General features: G+C 36.1%; 2 protein-coding genes across 8 annotated transcripts in view; one reads left to right on the forward strand and one right to left on the reverse strand.

Annotated features, from left to right (window-relative positions):
• The window catches only part of LOC127944213 (basement membrane-specific heparan sulfate proteoglycan core protein), a 96,155-nt gene extending 89,893 nt beyond the window's left edge, over positions 1-6,262 (reverse strand). For 3 of the 7 annotated variants that reach the window (XM_052540062.1, XM_052540064.1, XM_052540063.1), the window contains exon 1: positions 5,726-6,261. In XM_052540062.1, coding sequence (XP_052396022.1) covers positions 5,726-5,800 — 75 coding nt within the window. In that variant the 5' untranslated portion in view covers positions 5,801-6,261. Of the gene's footprint in view, positions 1-5,725 lie in introns of all 7 variants that reach the window. The other 4 variants (XM_052540061.1, XM_052540060.1, XM_052540066.1 and 1 more) reach the window with 3 other exon arrangements.
• A 3,416-nt stretch (positions 6,263-9,678) lies between these two features.
• LOC127944187 (ceramide kinase) lies at positions 9,679-19,637 on the forward strand. The gene is made up of 13 exons (XM_052540012.1): positions 9,679-10,006; positions 11,581-11,676; positions 11,765-11,902; positions 12,004-12,132; positions 13,089-13,152; positions 13,383-13,528; positions 13,661-13,735; positions 13,938-14,090; positions 14,267-14,372; positions 17,278-17,381; positions 17,648-17,844; positions 17,920-18,269; positions 18,823-19,637. Exons 1-13 carry the CDS (start codon positions 9,880-9,882, stop codon positions 18,881-18,883), a joined length of 1,746 nt encoding a protein of 581 aa, XP_052395972.1. The 5' UTR covers positions 9,679-9,879; the 3' UTR covers positions 18,884-19,637.
• Positions 19,638-19,818: the final 181 nt, after the last annotated feature.

Below are 19,818 nucleotides of genomic sequence, written 5' to 3' on the forward strand. Positions count from 1 at the left end.
ATTCAAGAATGATCCAAAAATATGTATGTGCTTCAATTAAAGCAAAAATAATATTACATAGTCACAGAGTAGTACAGATCCCACAGTAGAGCACTACAGAACCCAAATATTACTTACTTATTTTAAGTTAATTTGTAAAATATAAATTAAGGTAGGTAGGTAGGTAAACATAAAGCGGAATATGAGGGGGAAATTATTAGATTGTCTCTATGTTTATCTATGGTACAGGAAAGACTGACAGGAAAGCCTGAGTAAACTTTGTTATTGGGAAGGGGCTTTTGCCTCTCATAGATAATTCTGAATTTAATATCCTGGGCAGGATAATGAATCAGCAACCTGTTAATAGAGATTGACCCTAAAATCAATGTACTGTCACTTTTGGCTGTGCAGATATCCTCTACTGGAAGAGTGCAGGTTTCCTCTCTTATCATAAAGCACTCATTGAAAGGAACCAGCGACTGTAAAGTCCTTCACAGATGTTAACTGCCAATCTGCCAAAAGAAAAACAAACACAACCAAGAGTTTGGTCAAGTGAGATCTAATCTTTCTTTAGCCACACCCATAAGCCAACACAAGAATAACCTCACATCTCGACTCTCTCATCTGAATGACAAAGAGAAGCACTGCTTATGATGGCCAAGAGCCAGAAGTGCCTGGCCCCTGTCGAGGAGCTGTTGACATGCTAATGTACATCAGCCTCCTGGGTGGCTCAACTAGTTTTATCTGTGGCATCTTCGGTTGAACCCAGCAGGCAGAGTCGGGTAGAGAAGGTGGTAGTGGCCCGAATGCTCAAATGGGCTGACCGCAACACAGCAAACTGTGACAGACCCGTGGCAACCACTCATCCTGAGTTTATGTTGATTTTTTTATATTGTGTGCCTGTTTTGCATACTTTTTGTTTTTGAATTAAATAAAGCAGTCAGTAGCAAAAGCAGACCCTGCCGTCTTCCTTCCTACACAATGAACATTGTTACATGTCTATCTTCTCATTTTTTATTCCTTTCGCTTTGACATATACTTTGACCTGGGGGCACTGAAATTCTTTTTTCTTTCTCTGCATGATCTCAGGGGTGTAATAACAGCCCTTGCATCCTATGGCGGTTTGCAGGAGGCTTGGAAAAAGTAGCGCCTTTCTTTCTGGGGCAAGCCGAGGCTTGTCATAGATTAATGCAAGGTATCTGCTGAGAACTCCATTCACACGCGGTTTTCACAAGATCGAGTGAGACACAATCTCACCTTGCCATAAATATAAAAAATTAAAAAAACACCTACGATGACATGTATTGAGTTATATGGAAATGTTGATATCATGCATGGAGATGCTATTCTAATGATTCTGATGAAAAACAGTGTGACATTAAAAGGGATTACTGATAGTGCTTACTCCATACTGTATATAAATAAATAATGAAAAAGGAAAAACTGAGGCTATACCAATATTACAATTCTAGATGCAGTAAGTTGATCATTAATGTAATGGCTAACAGCTGGGAAAAAAGGAGAGAGATCTGCCAAAAATTACAATCAAATTAAACAAAACAATTTTAGTTTTGAATGATTTGAGTTGTAAAAAATTAGCTAGATAGCAAACCTTAAAAAATAATGTAGCACATATGGTAACGCATAGGATGCCAATATATTGCACAGCCTAAACAAACCCCAAATAAACAAAACTCCATAAATGGTTATGTTGTACAGAACACATCTTTTTCTAGTTTTAGCCAAAACATACAGATATTTAAGTACAGCAAATTATGCATAACGATACATGAATCATGCTCTAGGTAATAAAAGAGACAGGTTGATCCCATTCAATACTAAAAAAAACTTCATGGGTCGGAGACACTATTTAGCACTTCATCATAGAAACAAAAACTTGCTTACACTAGATATTATGTAATGTGCATTTGGCTTTAATGTTTACATATATTCATTTGCAGAACACTTATGCTTTACAATTTATCAATATGCATATTCTCTGGGAAAATAACCCTTATTTTGGTGCTATGCTCTACCACTTGAGCTACAGAAACGTTTTTGATGCTGACAGCTTACCAACCACCAAGTCATCTACAAGGCATCCATGCACTGAAATGGCAGCAATACATCAAGCTGTTCCTTTGATGCAACTGTCTGAACTGTTCTCCAAAAGCGATGTTTGACATAATTGATCAAGCTAAAACCTTACTTTTGTATTTATGGATCTGGGTGCTCAGAATAAAAGGGCGCATCTAGCCACATAATAAGTATGAGCACTCATGTCTGCACTTGCAGGGGTTACAATACCAGCTGAGCTGCAGCTGTGTTTGGAGTCTGCCTGCCGCTCTATCACAGACAGCTGGCAAATAAAAGATGAAAATTCCCACAGTGATGTACCGCAGGTAACCTGCAGGTGAAGCGGAACGGAGGGACGAAGTGATGAGTGTACAATCACAAATATTGGTGGGAACAACCCTCTGCAAATTGTTTTCAAAAGGCCAACATTTTGTGTGTACTTTTTAAAAAGAAGCATGTATTTATAATAAAATTATAATAATAATAATCTTAATCACAGTGACCTCAATCCAAACCACAGTCACAGAAATAACAAATAACAGCAGCACTTGCTGTTCTGCTGATAGGTTTACATGCAGCCACATCAATAAATAAGCCACGCTATTTATAACTAATGCTAAAATCAGACCTAAACCAAACTAAAATGCTGAAAATTAACTTGAAATGATATTAAGGTGCAGACAGATTTTTTCATATTGTGCCAGTGTACATCGGAGAGTAACAGACCACAGAAGAAGCAAAAAAAAAAAAGTGCGCAGACTTTGTTTTGTCCATCAGTAGTTGAATTAATTTTGAGATGTCAGCACAGAATTTGCATGCTGACTTTAAATCTCAAAAAGTAAATAATTGGAATGAGTGACCACTTTGTTATGGGTACGATTCCCCAAACACATGCACTGTTAAAATACATAAATCGAATGTAAGTCAAATGATTTTGCCAAATGCTCAAATTTAAATATGCGAGGTGTCAGATAAAACTACATTCTTAAAAAAAATGTTTATTTATTGGTATCAATGGTTATATGAAGATATTTTAACATTCACAAAACCCGAAGTGATGAAGTGAAGTGTGGCCAAATATGGTGTCCCATACTCTAAATTTCTGCATTGCATTTCACCCATCCAAATGCACACACAGCATTCAGTAGTGAATAAAAAAACACACATACTGTACACACCGTGAACACACACCCATTAGCAGTAGTATGCAAAAATGGCCAGTCAATTTTGCTGACACCCAGGAAGCAGTTGGGGGTTTTGTGCATTGCTCAAGGGTCTCACCTCAGTCGTGGTTATTGAGAGTGTGGAAGAGAGCTCTGGTCATTCACTCCCCCCACATACAATCCCTGTCTGTACTGAGATTCAATCCCACTACCTTTGGGTTACAAGTCCGACTCTCTAAACATTAGGCCACAACTGCAGTAACAACTGAACTAAATAACTTAATGAACTAAATGGTTCTTCTCTGGCACTGTTCTGAAAACTCACTTTTAGAAACTTTTTATTTTGCAGTGTAGCATAATTTTTTTCTAAACTGCTATAAATGCCATTTCAAAATGTCTGATTCTACTGCAATAAATCAAAGTACCTAGCACTTGCTGAATGTAATACCATATTAGGTTAACATGAAGCTCACAAACAAGATATAAAGAAGTGCACACTGAGACCATTAATAATCTCCTGCCCTTAAAATCCCATTGAACATGGGCCCAGTTATCCCAACACTGTGCGCTAGATTCCTCTGTGCTTACTTGGAAGACCATGTGGGTGTTAAACTGACCAGGTTGGCTGGAGTATATCTAGATATTGCATAAGATACAGTAAATGTGGGCATACTAGGGAGGCCAAGACGGTAAAAGACACAACAGAAATTCGTTTGTAACTACAGTCTTAAAAGTCCTTAAAAGTCCTTAAAATCCTCCCCTGATGAAGTCAGGGTATACTTGTGACTCTAGAACCAGAGAGACATCTCAAAATAAAATAAGATGGAGTAACGCTGGACATCATGGGACAAACGTCCAACACTTAAAAGGCTTTGCAGAGTTAAAAACAGAGCTAATTATAACTACCTACTTTTAAAGGAAGGGTTCGGAGAAAAATGAAAAATCTGTCATCATTTGATTTTAAAAACTTAAAAAGAAAAAGATGAAAAAGAAAATGACTACACTACACCCCATTGAATAGACACAAAACACTGAAACATTTTTCAAAAAAAATCTTCATTTTTGTTCCTCAGAAGAAAAACATCATGCATGTTAGGACAGACATTTATATTACGTAAATTATGAACATGAACCAACCCTTTAAATAATGGCTTTGTTATTAAGTAGAACATAAAACACATCCGCTGTCAACCAACATAAACTGGATTTGCTTAGGTGAACTGAAACTTTCAGTAACTGCAGGTCTTCGGTTCTTAAAGGAGCTTCCTACATTTTTCTGCATCTCAAAAAATTGTCAAACCAGCTAAAAGCAAAAGGAGAAACACTGGGCATGAACCCACTTGCAACCCTTCTTTATCATCACACAAAACTTCAACGACCTCACATGTAGCCAGTTTAACCTAAAAATTACATGCGTCAATAAATAGAAAAGAACCGTCTCTCAATTACCAAGCCATTGATAGTTAACAGCAGGGAGGGAGCACTTGATTGTGTCAGTAAACTAAAAGGTAATAAAGTGCTTTTATTGGGGTTTCGTCAGTGCTGATTGATACCACCCTGGAATTCCAGAAGGAAACCAGGAATGCCGGTGGCAACTAAAGCCCTAATTGTTAAACTGAATGAAATGAACTCTTTGTAAAAACGTAGGCAGGCTTGTAATGGGAAAAAAAAAACATTTCACTGCATCCATTTAATTCAATTATATTGCAACTGACATAGTAGTTCTTAAGACAAAGCAGCAAAGATCTTAAAATTACCAAAGGTGATGTGTCCCTGTCACACATCAGTAAACTCAGAGAGGCTCATGTTCACTAGTGTTTGAATGATAAGGGAGGGATTACACATGGTATGCATGCAGGATGAACACAAGCCGATTTAAAGAATCCCAAGTCATACATGACAAGACTTTCTGTTAGCATGTGACCCAGAGGATTTTTAGAGGATTCAACATCAAAGGCTTTCCAAGGCATCACTAATTTGAGCTAACTAGTTAAACTAACTGCAAAAGGTACAGGAGGAGTAACTGAATGTACAGCCTTCTAAGAAACTCTCCCCACAAAAAAAAAGCTGAATTTTATATGCTTTACATGGAACAGATCAGCAATAGTCACTTTATGTTCAGTTTACTATAAGCAACTTCAACTTTATGCAAAATAGTGAAGTATTTAAAAAAAGGGTTTTCCTTTCCACTATGTGGTGTAAAAGTAATTTCACATGGTATTGCAACAGATCAGTTCCAGTCACTAACTCTTCATCTACGTAAGCAACAAAGTTCAAATGTATCTACCAGGTACCAAGAAAGATGAGCAATAGGTATTTGTTCTTCACATTAACTTTCATATCTGCTCAGAGATCGGTGCAATTTAAAGTTCACATGATGTAGTTCGCGATTTACTAAATGCTGCAAAAAGAACTGAATGCAAATCAATGGTTTATATAGTTACCTGTTACAAAAGGGGCAGGGCGGTGTAAATTAAAAGTGTATAAAATGCAGTTGCATCACTTACATTAAACAAATGCGATGTAAATATCAAAGGGATGATAAAAAGAGTGAGTTTATGGGAACGTATCCGCGTCCCCATTTCTGCCAAACCAGCACGACTCCAAACACGCTGCTGGGGAAATCAAAGTCCGACACTTGAAGCCACTGAGAATTAGATTTATTCTCAAAAGTTTGAAGCTTTTCTTTTACAGCAAGGCCGACGTCGCTTCTCCGTTCCACACTTGGTGGGACTTCATTTACCAAAAAGGAAAGAAATCCGTCTGCTGTTGAGTCCTTGTGAGTTACACGAAGTGAAACTGATGGTTGACTTATCAATATCCGTTTTGTTCTCTTGGGCAGCAGAAAGTTCAGCATGCACTGCCTTAGCAGATCACGTCAGTGCGATGATGTTGAACTGCTGACGACGGCTGCCGCTCAAATCCTAGGGAGTTGCATAGGTAGACAGCATGTATGGGTCTGAGACGCTGAAAGCCACTCGAAACGTATACGATGCCCAGAAGAACGACGTCCAAATATGTTGTCTAGATAGGGAGCTCACTAGGATTTGAGACAGCCTTCCAGCGCCTGGCGGAAAAAAGGCGGAATGGAATTCCGGGAGCGGGATCTTACAGCTGGACTATGACTCTGCTAAGAAGAAAAACTTTACACATGCTTTGCACTGTATCTTTGCAAGGTGTTTGAAAATGCTAATAAGCTTACTGTAACTTTAACAGGTGTTTAAAAAAATAAATAAGCTAATTTACAAATGTGTTCAATATGCCAATGCCAGTTGTATATCTTTTTATAATAATAACAATAATAATAATAACTTCTTAGCTATTTAAAATTGTATGGTGTTATTTGACATCATATATTAAAACAGCACCAATGACAAATATTCAGAAATCATCTGACTTTTAAATATTAAAGCAAAACCTGAATATGCAGCTCTACATCTAGGCCTATAAATCATGAGTATTTGATAAGTAAAATGTCACTTCAGCCTGATTTTGAGAAGATGCAAATAATAATAATTATTATAAAGTTTATATAAAATTATTACAATTAAATTTGTATTAATTTTTTGTGACTTTTACAATATTTTAGTTATTAATTTTATTATAAGTTTTCTGAAAGTATGGTTGTTTTGTAAATTCACAATTATTCCAAAGTTATATCACTTTTGATTACGATGCCTGTTCCTGAACTTAAAGTTTATTGGTTGCTGTTAAGCACTGCAGTCTCCAAAGAAATGTGCTCTGGTTTAAATCACTGTGGCAGTAGCACCACCTAATGACGCAAAACTTGTGACGCTCTTAAAACTCTCAGCTGAAGATGTCAATGTTGATTACAGCTGGATTTTTCTTCACATATTATTCACATTTCTCTTTACATCATAAAATGATATTGGCCTCCCTACCCTGAAATAAAGTGTAAATTATACATATATAAAACTTTGAAGCCACCAGTGACGGTCTCACTTCTAAAAAGGACTGGACTGTTGCTGACTGGTCCAAAGTTATGTTCTCTGATGAAAGTAAATTTTGCATTTGCTTTGGAAATCAGGGTCCCAGAGTCTGGAGGAAGAGAGGAGAGGCACACAATCCACGTTGCTTGAGGTCCAGTGTAAAGTTTCCACAGTCAGTGATGGTTTGGGGTGCCATGTCATCTGCTGGTGTTGGTCCACTGTGTTTTCTGAGGTTCAAGGTCATATAACAGAACGTTTTTGAGCAATTCATGTTTCCTGCTGCTGACCAACTTTATGTAAATGCAGATTTCATTTTCCAACAGGACTTGGCACCTGCAAACAGTGCCAAAGCTACCAGTAGGCCTACCTGGTTTAAGGACCATGGTATCCCTGTTCTTAATTGGCCAACAAACTCGGCTGATCTTAACTCCATAGAAAATCTATGGGGTGTTGTGAAGAGTAAGATGCGACATGTGAGACCCAACAATGCAGAAGAGCTGAGGCCACTATCAGAGCAACCTGGGCTCTCCTAACACTCATACTTTTCATTTTAATACTTTTTTAGTTGGCCAAGATTTCTAAAAATCCTTTCTTTTGTATTGGTCTTAAGTTATATTCAAATTTTCTGAGATACTGAATTTGGGATTTTCCTTAGTTGTCAGTTATAATCATCAAAATTAAATTAAAACATTTGAAATATATCAGTCTGTGTGTAATGAATGAATATAATATACAAGTTTCACTTTTTGAATGGAATTAGTGAAATGAATCAACTTTTTGATGATATTCTAATTATATGACCAGCACCTGTAGTTTTATGACCACATATAAAACTAAAAAACATATGTCAATGGTTCCAGTTAATCCACTAACTCAATCAAAAAAATCAGTTTCCCACAGAAAATCAACACTCCCCTCATCACTTCTGTCATCGCTTTCAGCTCAGCCATCAGAATGTTCTCCAAACAATATCACAAGGACATCTGCACAGGATCTGTTTACATGCCCAGTCATATCCATAACAGTGACAAAATATGCCTCTGTCTTGCCATGAGTTTGTAGAGCAGCTGTTTTCAATTTAGACTTCATCTGCCCAGCTGGATTTTCTCTTGCAACTCCAAAACAAAACTGTAGAGAATGATTTTTGTGAAAGCAGCCAAGATGCATCACTGTATCTGTGGAAATGCAGATGCACCTTGCTTGTGACACGAAATGGATTATGTCAGATTGTTACATTTGAGGATGTACGGTAGTTGACGGTAATTAAATAACTCACGCTACATTGATTTTGGATAAAGTTTCTTTGAACCCTCACATCCAAATTGCCAAAATGATAGCTTGAGAGGGAAAATTATGCCTGAAAGGAACACATGAATATCGGAAAATAATCTAAAAACTGAAAATGTAGATGAAAAATGTTTATATAGAATAATCTTATTGATTATGACAGGTATCTCATTAAATTTATGAAAAACCAATAACAGTTGTATTTCATTACGAGCAGTGTATATGAATATCTAAACTGTTGTCTCCACCTGCTGGAAGTTACGAGTAACTGTTCTGAAATCAGGGTACATGCCTACAGTACATTACAAACTAAACTGGAAAAGACTGAAAATGATTTCTTTTGGGAGGGCATACGTCTTTTTGTGTCATTCCCACTTTAATTAAGGTCTATAAATCAATATAAATGATGGCATGTTATACTATATGAAAATAAAAGAATTATTAGCGACAAAGAATGCATGCAACTTTTTTATCCTAATATTTTAGCATGTGAAGACAATAATAATAATAATAATAAACTTTTACGATTTGATTACTTCAATTTCTGAGTGGATATAATCTTTAGCAGTCAGGCGAGTTAAGCAGCTTTTCAGGAAAGTCAACTTTCCTGGTTTATGAGGGAAGAGAAGAAACACAAAAACAGACCAAAGATGCAGTCAAGCAAGACTGTCAGTTGTGTTTGTGACATCTGATGTCCATATCGTATGTGTTCAGACTAATCTCAGTTATTGCATCCTGCACCAAGAAAAAGAAGAAGAAAAGAATGACACTTTATAACATTTCAACCGTCATGTCATCTGGTCGTACCAGTCAGTCACCAACTGTATATTGACAGCAAAAACAAAGGTCACAGAAAAGGGACAATCTTACATTAATATCCTATCTGTTATTGCTATTCCCAGCAGGTTTTACGGTGATTTTATTTATCCATACATAATTTGAGAATATTTATATGTAGTCTGTATTTCACTAGCTCAGAACTTATTTCAACATTAAAATCTATAAAACCTAACTTATTAATAACACGAGACACCGTGAATTAACAGTTTTATTTCGTTAAGTTGAAATTAACTTCATAAAATAAAGCTTTTGAAAGTAACCCGTTTGCCTGATCTGTTACAATAATGAATTACGGTCAAAATCTGCATATTCATATGATGTTTATCCAATGAGAGTTGCGTATGCAAATTTCCAGGACAGGTGCATGAACAGTCAACTATGCTTATGACAGCAGCAGAGAAGACGCAGCCGGGTTAATGAATCGGAACTTACCTTACATAAACTTGTGTCACGCGGAGGCTCTTTTTAACCAAAGTCTAAACAGACTAAAGCGTATATTTGTTCGATTCAAATGTTAAACGTCTTGAACAACTTCAAAAATTCTTGCATGGATAAAATACTAAGATAAATGAACTGTAGAGGCGATGGAGATAGATTCGGTGAGAGTCGAGTCGAGTCTGTGGATCGGTGATAAACGCTACAGGGCTTTCCTGAGCGGATGGTACTTCTGCTGGACTGAGATCGACGAGAGGAACCGGGAGAAGAAAACAAGTAGGCCTAAGATATTCATTATCTTTTAAAACTCACCTGAGGCCTGATAATGCGGTCTAGGTGCTGTAGACTGACAGACCAAGTTTTAAGCCAGCTGTTTGCTATTTAAATCAGACGGTTTAAAAGCTAATAGGCTACTCAAAGATCATATTGTGGGTTTGCTCAGGGTGTATGACAAAATTACATGGGATATAAAGGTCCTATACTGAGGTAGTAATTGTTTTCAATTAATGTTATTTGTTTGAATCACTATTATTTGTAGAGGAGTAGTCGCAAAATTCTTTAAAGTCATTCAAATCGATTAAAGGTGCCCTCTGTCATTTTTATAGCCTAATTATAAAAGTAGGCTAATGAATAGCACTTCTGAGAGATTATGTTTATATATATATATATATATATATATATATATATATATATATATATATATATATATATATATATATATATATATATATATATATATCTACAGGCAGCAGGTCGCCCCCTCATCGGGGCTGCCATGTTGACATCACATGACCAGCTGTGCGCCTAATGTACTGTACTGAGTTACTAATATTATTAAAAATAATATTAAATAATAAAAGGCCAAGTCAACAGCATCTATTTTTATTAAGTAACCAGAACAACAACAACAAAAACTCTTAAAATTAAAATAATAAGCCAATAATTATTGGTATTGAATAAAGAGCAATAGAAACAAAAACGTAATGAGTTTACCTTTAACACATCATTCGCTTAAAGTCACTCTTATTTTGGAAGATAAATAATATAATATAATAACTTAAATGCATAATGTATCATTATGTTTTATGAATGACAGTCATTTTCTACTTAGTATAAACATTTTGTGCAAAGAAATAAATAGCAATTTAGAGAAATGTAAAAATTGAGATGATAATTGCTGTCTTTTAAAGAAAAATTCCACCTTTGTATGTAATGCACCGAGATACTGATATTAAGAAAACAATAATACGTGAGACCAGGTCAACAGCATTTATTGTTAATAAGTAAAAAAAAAAAAAAAAAAACCATAAAAAATAATAACTGATTAATTACTTGATAATAATTGGTTAATTTCGATGAAGAAGAGCCATAAAACATGTAGATGCCTAACCGCCATATGATTTGATGTTGAGTGCACCACTATTTATTTATTGACAAGAAATACAGAAAATGATTAGTCATACTTTTTTCGCTATACCCATAGTTTTGTTTGAGTTTCTTTTATTTGCAATACAATATAAATGCTGGAACAGGATCCAGAGACGGAGTTGGACTGGATTCAATAGAATAATCCAAAAACATATGATTGTATTGCTCAACGCTCAGCTGATGAATGAAAATAATGTTTGAAAGTCCCTCCGGGCAATTTGTCTTTGACTGCATTCTTATGACCTCAAAACGAGTTGAACAGCACCATCCAGGCTTAAAAAAAAAACACGGTACACCTTGAACATAAAAGACGTCTGCATAAAAAAAGGCCAGAGTAGGAATGGTGGAATGTTTTCTTGAGAATATGAGAAACTGGTATATCACTTATGCAAGAGCGTAAAGTGTCTGTCTGTTGTTCTTAGTTTCAGTGCCGGTGTCAGAGGTGATTGGGGTGAAGGAGGGTCGAGTGGAGATCCAACCCCAGAAGAGAGTAGAGGACACTGATCTTGATTTTACATGTACGTTTCTGAAAGTGAATTCTTGCATAGGGATCAAACACAGTAATGGTAGACTAAACTTGTTTTTATCTATTTCTAATCACATAAGTATTTTATGTGAAGCGCAACAACAAAGGAAACAGCGTTAGAGCACAGTGGAGTCTGGGCAGGACCCAGTTCTGCTGTCCTAGTCGGGGTGTCCGGGATCAATGGATCACTCAACTCCAAACCGCAATTAAAACCCACGGTATGCAAAGCTGAAAATAACACCCTTAATCATTCATCCAGACTCATTATTTTCTAATGACTCATTAACATCTCTCCCTTCATCATCTACTCCCTTCTCAGGCCCCTCGCGTCCTCACAGGTTGTTGGTGTTCATTAATCCTTTTGGTGGAAAGAAGAGGGGGAAACAGATCTTTCACTCTCTAGTGGCCCCTCTGTTTGAGCTGGCTGGCATCAGCTCTCATGTTGTGGGTGAGATACTGAGACTCTATCTGTACCGTTCAATAGCTGAGCAGTTATCAAGTGTCCCCCTGCTTGGTCTGTGATACCCCGTGCACGTCAGGTTGTAAGATTCTCAAGTAACATCCGTAGATCTTTATCGAGACTTGGTAAGAGGGCTCAATTAAGTAGCAAAGTTATCAAATGTATTAAATTGTGAGAGAAAATTGCATGTCCCTATTATTAGTTTACATTATTTATTTTTATAGTCTATTTTTATTTTATAACTAAATATGCATTTTAAAGGGGTCATATCATAGATCTTGAAAAAAAGTATAATATATATACTACATTACATACAGTACATGCACACTGTCATTCAAATATCTGAGGTCAGTAAGATTATTTTTTAAATTATTTTAATTTAAAACTTAAATCTTTCACCAAGGACATATTAAATTGGTAAAAAAGTAAAGACTTTTAAAAAGTTGCAAAAGATTTCAATTTATTTTCTATTATTAAATAAAGATTTCCTATGAAATATTTCTATTTGGTGTTCAGTTTTTACTGTATTTTGATCAGATAAATGCAGCCTTGGTGAACATAAGCTTTTGAAATAATAAAAGAATGTTTAAAAATCATATTTTTCTGTATTTTGAATGGTGTAGTGTTTGTGATATATACATTATATATAAATATGTACTGTATGTTTGTAATATTTTTCCCACCATGTTTAATTATTAATCATAATAAAAAGTAAGTATGATTGTTAGTTTAATTATGAAATGAGTAAACCTGCTTTTGTTAATTTGTCAATAATTCAATAACCGTAGGGGTCAGTTAAGTTAAATTAATTACATTTTTGGACTGATTTTGTGTACTGAATATTCATACATGGAGCAAACTCTAATTTCAAAAGATCGAGGACAACTAGGTTTCACATTATATGACCCCTTTGAATTAAAACAGGGGATGTTTCTTGTTTCTAGTGACTGAACGAGCAAATCAAGCCAGAGACTACATTCTGAAGAAGGACTTAACAGGTTTTGATGGGTAAGTTATTTTTCTGTGGTCATTCCTCTTGAATAAAGATTCAAGGAAGTTTGGTAAGAATGGTGTCATTGTAATAATTCATGTCACATGAGCCCATCCATCATATTTTGTGAAGTGTTGCCTAAATACCAAAAGGGTAATCATAGAAATGTATTTCGATCAAGTCTGCTGATAATACTCTATATTTAGGTTTTAAGAAGGATATTCATTCAAATCTTTTTTCCCTTCAGAGTCATATGCGTGGGTGGAGACGGCATGTTCAGCGAGCTGCTGCAGGGTGTGATTGGACGAACCCAGCAGGAGGCGGGAGTTTCCGAACATGACCCAACCGTAATGCTGCAGCCGTGTGACCTCCACATTGGCATTATTCCAGCAGGTCAATGTTTGCATAGCTCCGTGACTGACGTGTGAAAGAGGGTGGCCATTGCAGTGTGTTGTCAGTCAGATGCATGGTTTAGATAGTGAGAGGAGTGTTAGTTAACCTCCCTGTGTTTACTCTTCTCCACAGGCTCTACAGATTGTGTGTGTTTCACCACCATGGGCATTAATGACCCTGTGACATCGACCCTGCACATCATCATTGGTAATCTGCACATCATCTTCAATGGGTCTCTGCAACATTTCCATTTTTTCAAGAAAAAAAAAATAAACCTTATGAAAGTTGATCAAAGTTCATAACATTTCCAGTGCTGTTGTATGAATGACCCACAAATTTTATTAAATATAAATATGAGTAATGATGAATAGACTACATAATTGGATCTTGGACCTTTTTCACTCACCAGGAGACTCTCAGCCTCTGGACGTGTGTTCTGTCCATTATCAGTCAACACTGGTGCGTTATTTTGTCTCTATGGTGGGCTACGGTTTCTATGGAGATGTTTTGGCAGAGAGCGAGAGGCACCGCTGGATGGGCCCTCTCAGATATGATTATTCAGGTATCAACAGAAGGGATCAACAGTCTTTAAATCACTTGAAATGATAGTTTGGACTGAATACTGATAGGTCAACGCTTATTGCTTACCTTAATACTTATAATCATAATTGTGAGAGGAGAAAGAGTCCTCAGTTCCATCTCGGCTCATATTTCCATGTCTGTTTGCTCTGCTTGTAGGTTGTATGGTGTACTTGTGTAACAGGAACTATCCAGGACTAGTGCAGTACCTCCCCGCTGATTCCCATATATCCAGCCCACGGGACAACACTCGCTGCCTCTCAGGGTAAAGAGCTGCATTTTTCCTTAAATATTTTACTTGCATATAAATATATACACTGACCAAAAAAAATGGTGTAGAAATAACTTTCACTCAGAAATTGCTAGTAAATTTCGGAGAAACTGCAATTAATATATTGACTTAAAGACTGAAAGTAGAAAGACTTGAAAACTATTTTCTTGTAAAACATACAAGTTTGAAAATAAATTTTAGAGTGTAGGTTTACATTAAAGTTTTATTGGTTTACTACAGGACAGATCACTTTTTTTTAATTAAATTAATTTGATGAGTAAGTATTTGTAATTTGTAACAAAATACTTTTTGATGTATTTGTGCCCATCTCTGTATACACAACGACTAGGGGTGTAACGGTTCACAAAATTCACGGTTCGGTTCGATACGATACACTGATGTCACGGTTCGGTTCGGTTCGGTTCGGTACGTTTTAGATACAGCAAAATGTAAAAACATCTCAACTTTTCAGAATGCTGCAAGCGCACCGCGGGTCATGTGACAAGAACTAACCAATCAGCTTCATCCTTTCCCGTAACAACGTTGAAAACTCAGCCAAGATGAAGGAACAGCTGTTCACAGTTGTATATGGATTGCAATTTTGAAATAAATTTAGTAGCAGAGCTACTGCAAGCGATTTTTAGAGCTTGCAAATCCATTTATCATTCGCTGAAATTTCCGCGTCTCATGGAGAGAGCACGTCATTGTTGCTTAGCAAAGACAGACGCCTCATGAGCGCTTCTGCCCGAGCGCTTTGGAAAGGAGGAGAAAGACGCGCTTAGCGTTTTCCACGCGTTTTTAGGCGCGATATGTGAACGGCCCCTAAGGCGCTCGCTCACTCAGCACGCGCTGAAGGCTCGTTGCAAAATGTCTAATGCATTTAACAGACCAGAAATATAAGATCCTAAAATAACCAACAGGTCTGGTGTGGGTGCACTTTGGATTCCCTGTAAGCTATAATACCGGTGTCTAAATGCTGCAGGGATAGTTTGTTGCGTGCTTGTTTCTCATTTTTTTCGTCTTTTCCCAGATACTGACACAATAAGGTGATGTCAGCGTAAATGAGTTGACATGTTTCAAGTATTCCCGCTGGTGTTTTTTTTTTTTTTTTTTTTTTTTTGTATTCCCGCTGGTGTACCCTGTCATGTTGCAGATGCGACATACCGTTGTTTTTTTATCCACCACTCTCTTGCCATCACCATTATAGCTTAAAGGGAATCCAAAGTGCACCCAAACACCAGACCTGTTGGTTACTGGAGGATCTTCTTTTTTCTGGTATGTTAAACACATTGGCCATTTTGCAACGAGCCTTCAGCGCGTACTGAGTGAGCGAGCGCCTGACTGAGTAGCCTAACATAAACATATAAGTTGGTGTTTTTTTCTTCTTCGGGAGTGTCAGGGGCGTTGCCTGTTACGTCGTTTGGGTTATTGGGCTACCTTGTTGAACGCATATCATTATATTTCTCTTTTTTTTTTTTTTTTTTTTTTTTTTTTTTTTTTAATATAATGAATTAGTCCAACGAACCGTTCGGTATACATAATGCGTACCGCGTACCGAACCGAAAGCGTCGTACCGAACGGTTCAATACGAATACGCGTATCGTTACACCCCTAACAACGACTTTAATAAAGAGCATTTTAAGTAGGTTGTATGGTCAGTATTTCTTGCTCTGTTTTTGACCTTGGGAACAGCTTGCCAAAACCCAGGCAACAGTGCAAAATCCCAGGAACTGGAAGGATACGACTAACTCAGAACTGTGTATGAACATTAAAAAATCCCCCATGACCGTTATGGGTAGACTAGTGGTAGAATTCATATGTATGGAATGGATATGTTGAATGGATTTGGTTGGGTGCTTAGCGTTCTGATTAGTGTGGCCTCATCTTTTGGGAATGAAGTGTTCTTGGCAGTTACCACATCAACATAACTCAAGTGGCTGGAATTCCTCAGTGTTTTTCTTAAGTAACCATGAACGCTCAAGCAATTTGATCTCTAATAGAAGAAGAATAGCTGGTGAAATGCTAGTTTCAAAGGAAAAGAAAAGACTGCTGAATTAAAAGGAACATTCGTGGTTATTCAACCTAATGTTATGCATTATGAGTTATTCTTTAAATTACCACTGACATAACATTCAAAATCAACACTAGCAAAGCCCCTAATGGGAGTTAAACTGGCTTTACTGAGTAATAATAATAATAATTATTATTATTATTTTTTTTATTATTATTATTATTTTATATTATTATTATTATTGATAAAGATAACAATAAAAAATAAATTAATGGATTTTAATAAATTAAAAATGTATGAAAAGCATATATATAATAAGGATTTGATAAATTATACTATATATATATTATTACTATATATAAAAAATAATTTCTTTATATTTTGATCTAAATACTTTTTTTGATACTTTTTTAGACTGATTTTATTTATATTTTTTTACACTCACAAGTACCTAATGTCAGTACAATTGGATATAAATAATTGTGAAATTATGTTTTATGTTTATTTAATAAATATTAGTAGCAATATTAATATAAATAAATATTAATTTACAAATAAAAATAGTTATTAAATAATACATTAAAAAAAATCTATGAAAATGTAAATTAAATTACGAAAAATATTTTTATTTCTTATTTTTTATTAATTAATTAATATTTTATACTAATTAACTTATATTTTATTGGTTTCCATTTGTTTTTAAACCTGTTTGTGGAATTTCATGCTCATGAGCAAAAGTAGCAAGTTTTAAACTGCACAATTTTGGGGGGTCTTTCATCAGCCAAATAACAGCTTTTGAGAATGCCAGTCCTCACGGATAACTCTGACCCGCTAGTCTTGGCTTGTACAGCTCATTGTTTTAAAAGCATGTTTCATGTGCATTTGTAGGTGCCGAGTGTGTTCAGAGAGTAAAGAGAGGCTGTTCCCCCACTTTGACAGCTCCAGTTCCCTCTACAGCACTCATGTGAGCCAGTACAGCAGTGAGTTAGAGGGTAAGACCATCTGCTGCATGTTTGTATAAAGACCGTCTGCGTCATCTCTTTAGAGACCTGTTACTGGGATCACACTGTGCTTTGTCTCTCTATGTGGTTCATATGTTGTACATCTGTATTTGACCATTTTCATCTAAGTACCAAAGTGTGCTTCGGAGGACCTACAGTACAAAGCACTTGTGATGTAGACTATTAAGAAAAAAAAATTGGTAAGATGATTAAATGATATTAGGATCTTGAACCTTTTACAATTGTTCTCATCTCAGGTGAATGGGTGACTGTTGAAGGCAGGTTCAAGTGCATCTCTCTCACCTGTATGTCAAGCTCATGTCCCCGGAGCCCAAAAGGTCTTTCACCGTCCGCCCACCTGGCCGATGGGACAGCTGACCTCATCCTGGTGCGAGAAACGAACCCTCTGGGTTTCCTCACATACCTTCACAGGCACACAAACACACAGGATCAGGTAAAACCACATGACATTCAAGTACATAAACTAAAAGTTGAATCAGTCAGTAAAACAAAACTTCTTTCATTTCAGTTTGACCTGCCCTTTGTTGAAGTTCATCGTGTCAAGGCTGTTCGGTTTTCTCTACCCCCTGGAGAAGAAGAAGAAGAAGAAGAAGAAGAAGAGGAGGAGTATGAGGCTGCAGCTCGAGACATTCAGGCCTCCACTGAGAGTATGCTGGAAGATCCTGAGAAACTGTGCTGTAGTAACATTGCAGGTCACTCGCAGCAGCATCTCGCAGAGAGAATGGAGAGAGAAAATGTGTCAATGAGCAGAGTAAAGAGACAAGGCTTCGTGTGTGGGCCTTACTGCACTAAACCTCGCTCGGTATCAGTGTGGAACTGCGATGGAGAAATTCTACCTCACACCGAGATCTCATGCAGGTACTGAGATCAGTCTGCTGAGCAAGTCAGAGCTATTTAATTGGACCTTTTTTTTAAGAAATACATTTTATTCGGCAAGGATGCATCAAATTGATCGAAGTGACAATAAAGACAATAAATGCTGTTCTTTTGAAATGTATATTCTTTATAGAATCCTGAAAAAAAATCCTGGTTATAACAAATCAGACAAATCAGACAAATCAGAACATTAGAATGATCTCTGAAGGATCATGTGACACCGAAGATTGAAATAATAGCTTTGCCATCATATCAAATCTATTTAAAAAGAAAAGGGTAACTGTAAGTTTTAGTAATATTTCATAATATTATTGTTTTTATTATATCAAATAAATGCAGGCTTTTATTAGTATGAGAAACTCTTTAAAAAAAACAGTAAAACATATTTCAACCCCAGATGTTTGAGCATCAGTTTACCTATTTATTTTATTGAAGTAAGCAAATCATATGAAATTTTATATATGACGAGTTTGAAGCCAAAAACTTTGCATCTTCTCATTTGAATATTTCCTGATATGACTTTGTCTTTCTACAGAGTTCATGGCCAGCTGGTGCGTCTCTTTGCCAGGGGCATCGAGGATTCAACAAAACCATGAAACCTAGCTAACAAAACAGATATGATCAACCAAACAGATGACCTCTTTATTGCATTCTTCATGAGGACTTCATTATAAGGCAGATCAAATATTATGCAAATGAAATGTTTGATGGGTGAGTTGTAAGACATACAGTGGAGCAGAGATGTCATTTGAACTCATTTCACATTTGTTAGCAAGATATTTAAGCCAGCCCATCCTATATTTTCGTGGAAATATTGAGAATAGAGATATAACATATGCGGGTGATGGATCGGTTTTAGATCTATCATAATATTGTTCATTTCACTGATTGTATAGCTTTTTTGCAGCGCAAAAAAATATGCAACATTTTAGTGCAATCTGACAGATAATGTTAACTGGTGGGTCACGTTTATTTAATTGAGGTTTTGCACATTAATGTGGGCGCTGGTTTGTCTGTCTAGGGCTTGTACATGGGAGGGTCGTCACAAATAGTTTTTAAGGGAGTGGACTCATTCCAGTCAACTGGAATGTGCATAGACAGGATGTCAAAATCATGAATTCATAGATTTGTGTTTTTCCAAATAAAGTATCATGAATGTATACAAAAGTGGTCTCACCTTGATATGCTTGAAAAGTCGTATTTATTTATCAGATGTACTACACACACTAAATTAAAACAAAATATTTAAATACATCAGTTTTATCAATTTGTGATTTAAATAAAAAATATGTATTTTATGAACCAAATTATTTCTGATAATATATATATATATATATATAGAGAGAGAGAGAGAGAGAGAGAGAGAGAGAGAGAGACTATTGTTAAACAGTTGTACCAGTTTTGAAAATTTCACATGATTATGTAAAATGAACATAACGGTAGAGTATAATGTGAATCAGAAAGCACCCACACTTAAAGACAAAAAAAAATTGCATTTAAGATCCTCTGTAATGTAGTTCCTTTTAAATAA

Source organism: Carassius gibelio, chromosome A23, assembly GCF_023724105.1.
Source record: "Carassius gibelio isolate Cgi1373 ecotype wild population from Czech Republic chromosome A23, carGib1.2-hapl.c, whole genome shotgun sequence".
Lineage (NCBI taxonomy): Eukaryota > Metazoa > Chordata > Actinopteri > Cypriniformes > Cyprinidae > Carassius > Carassius gibelio.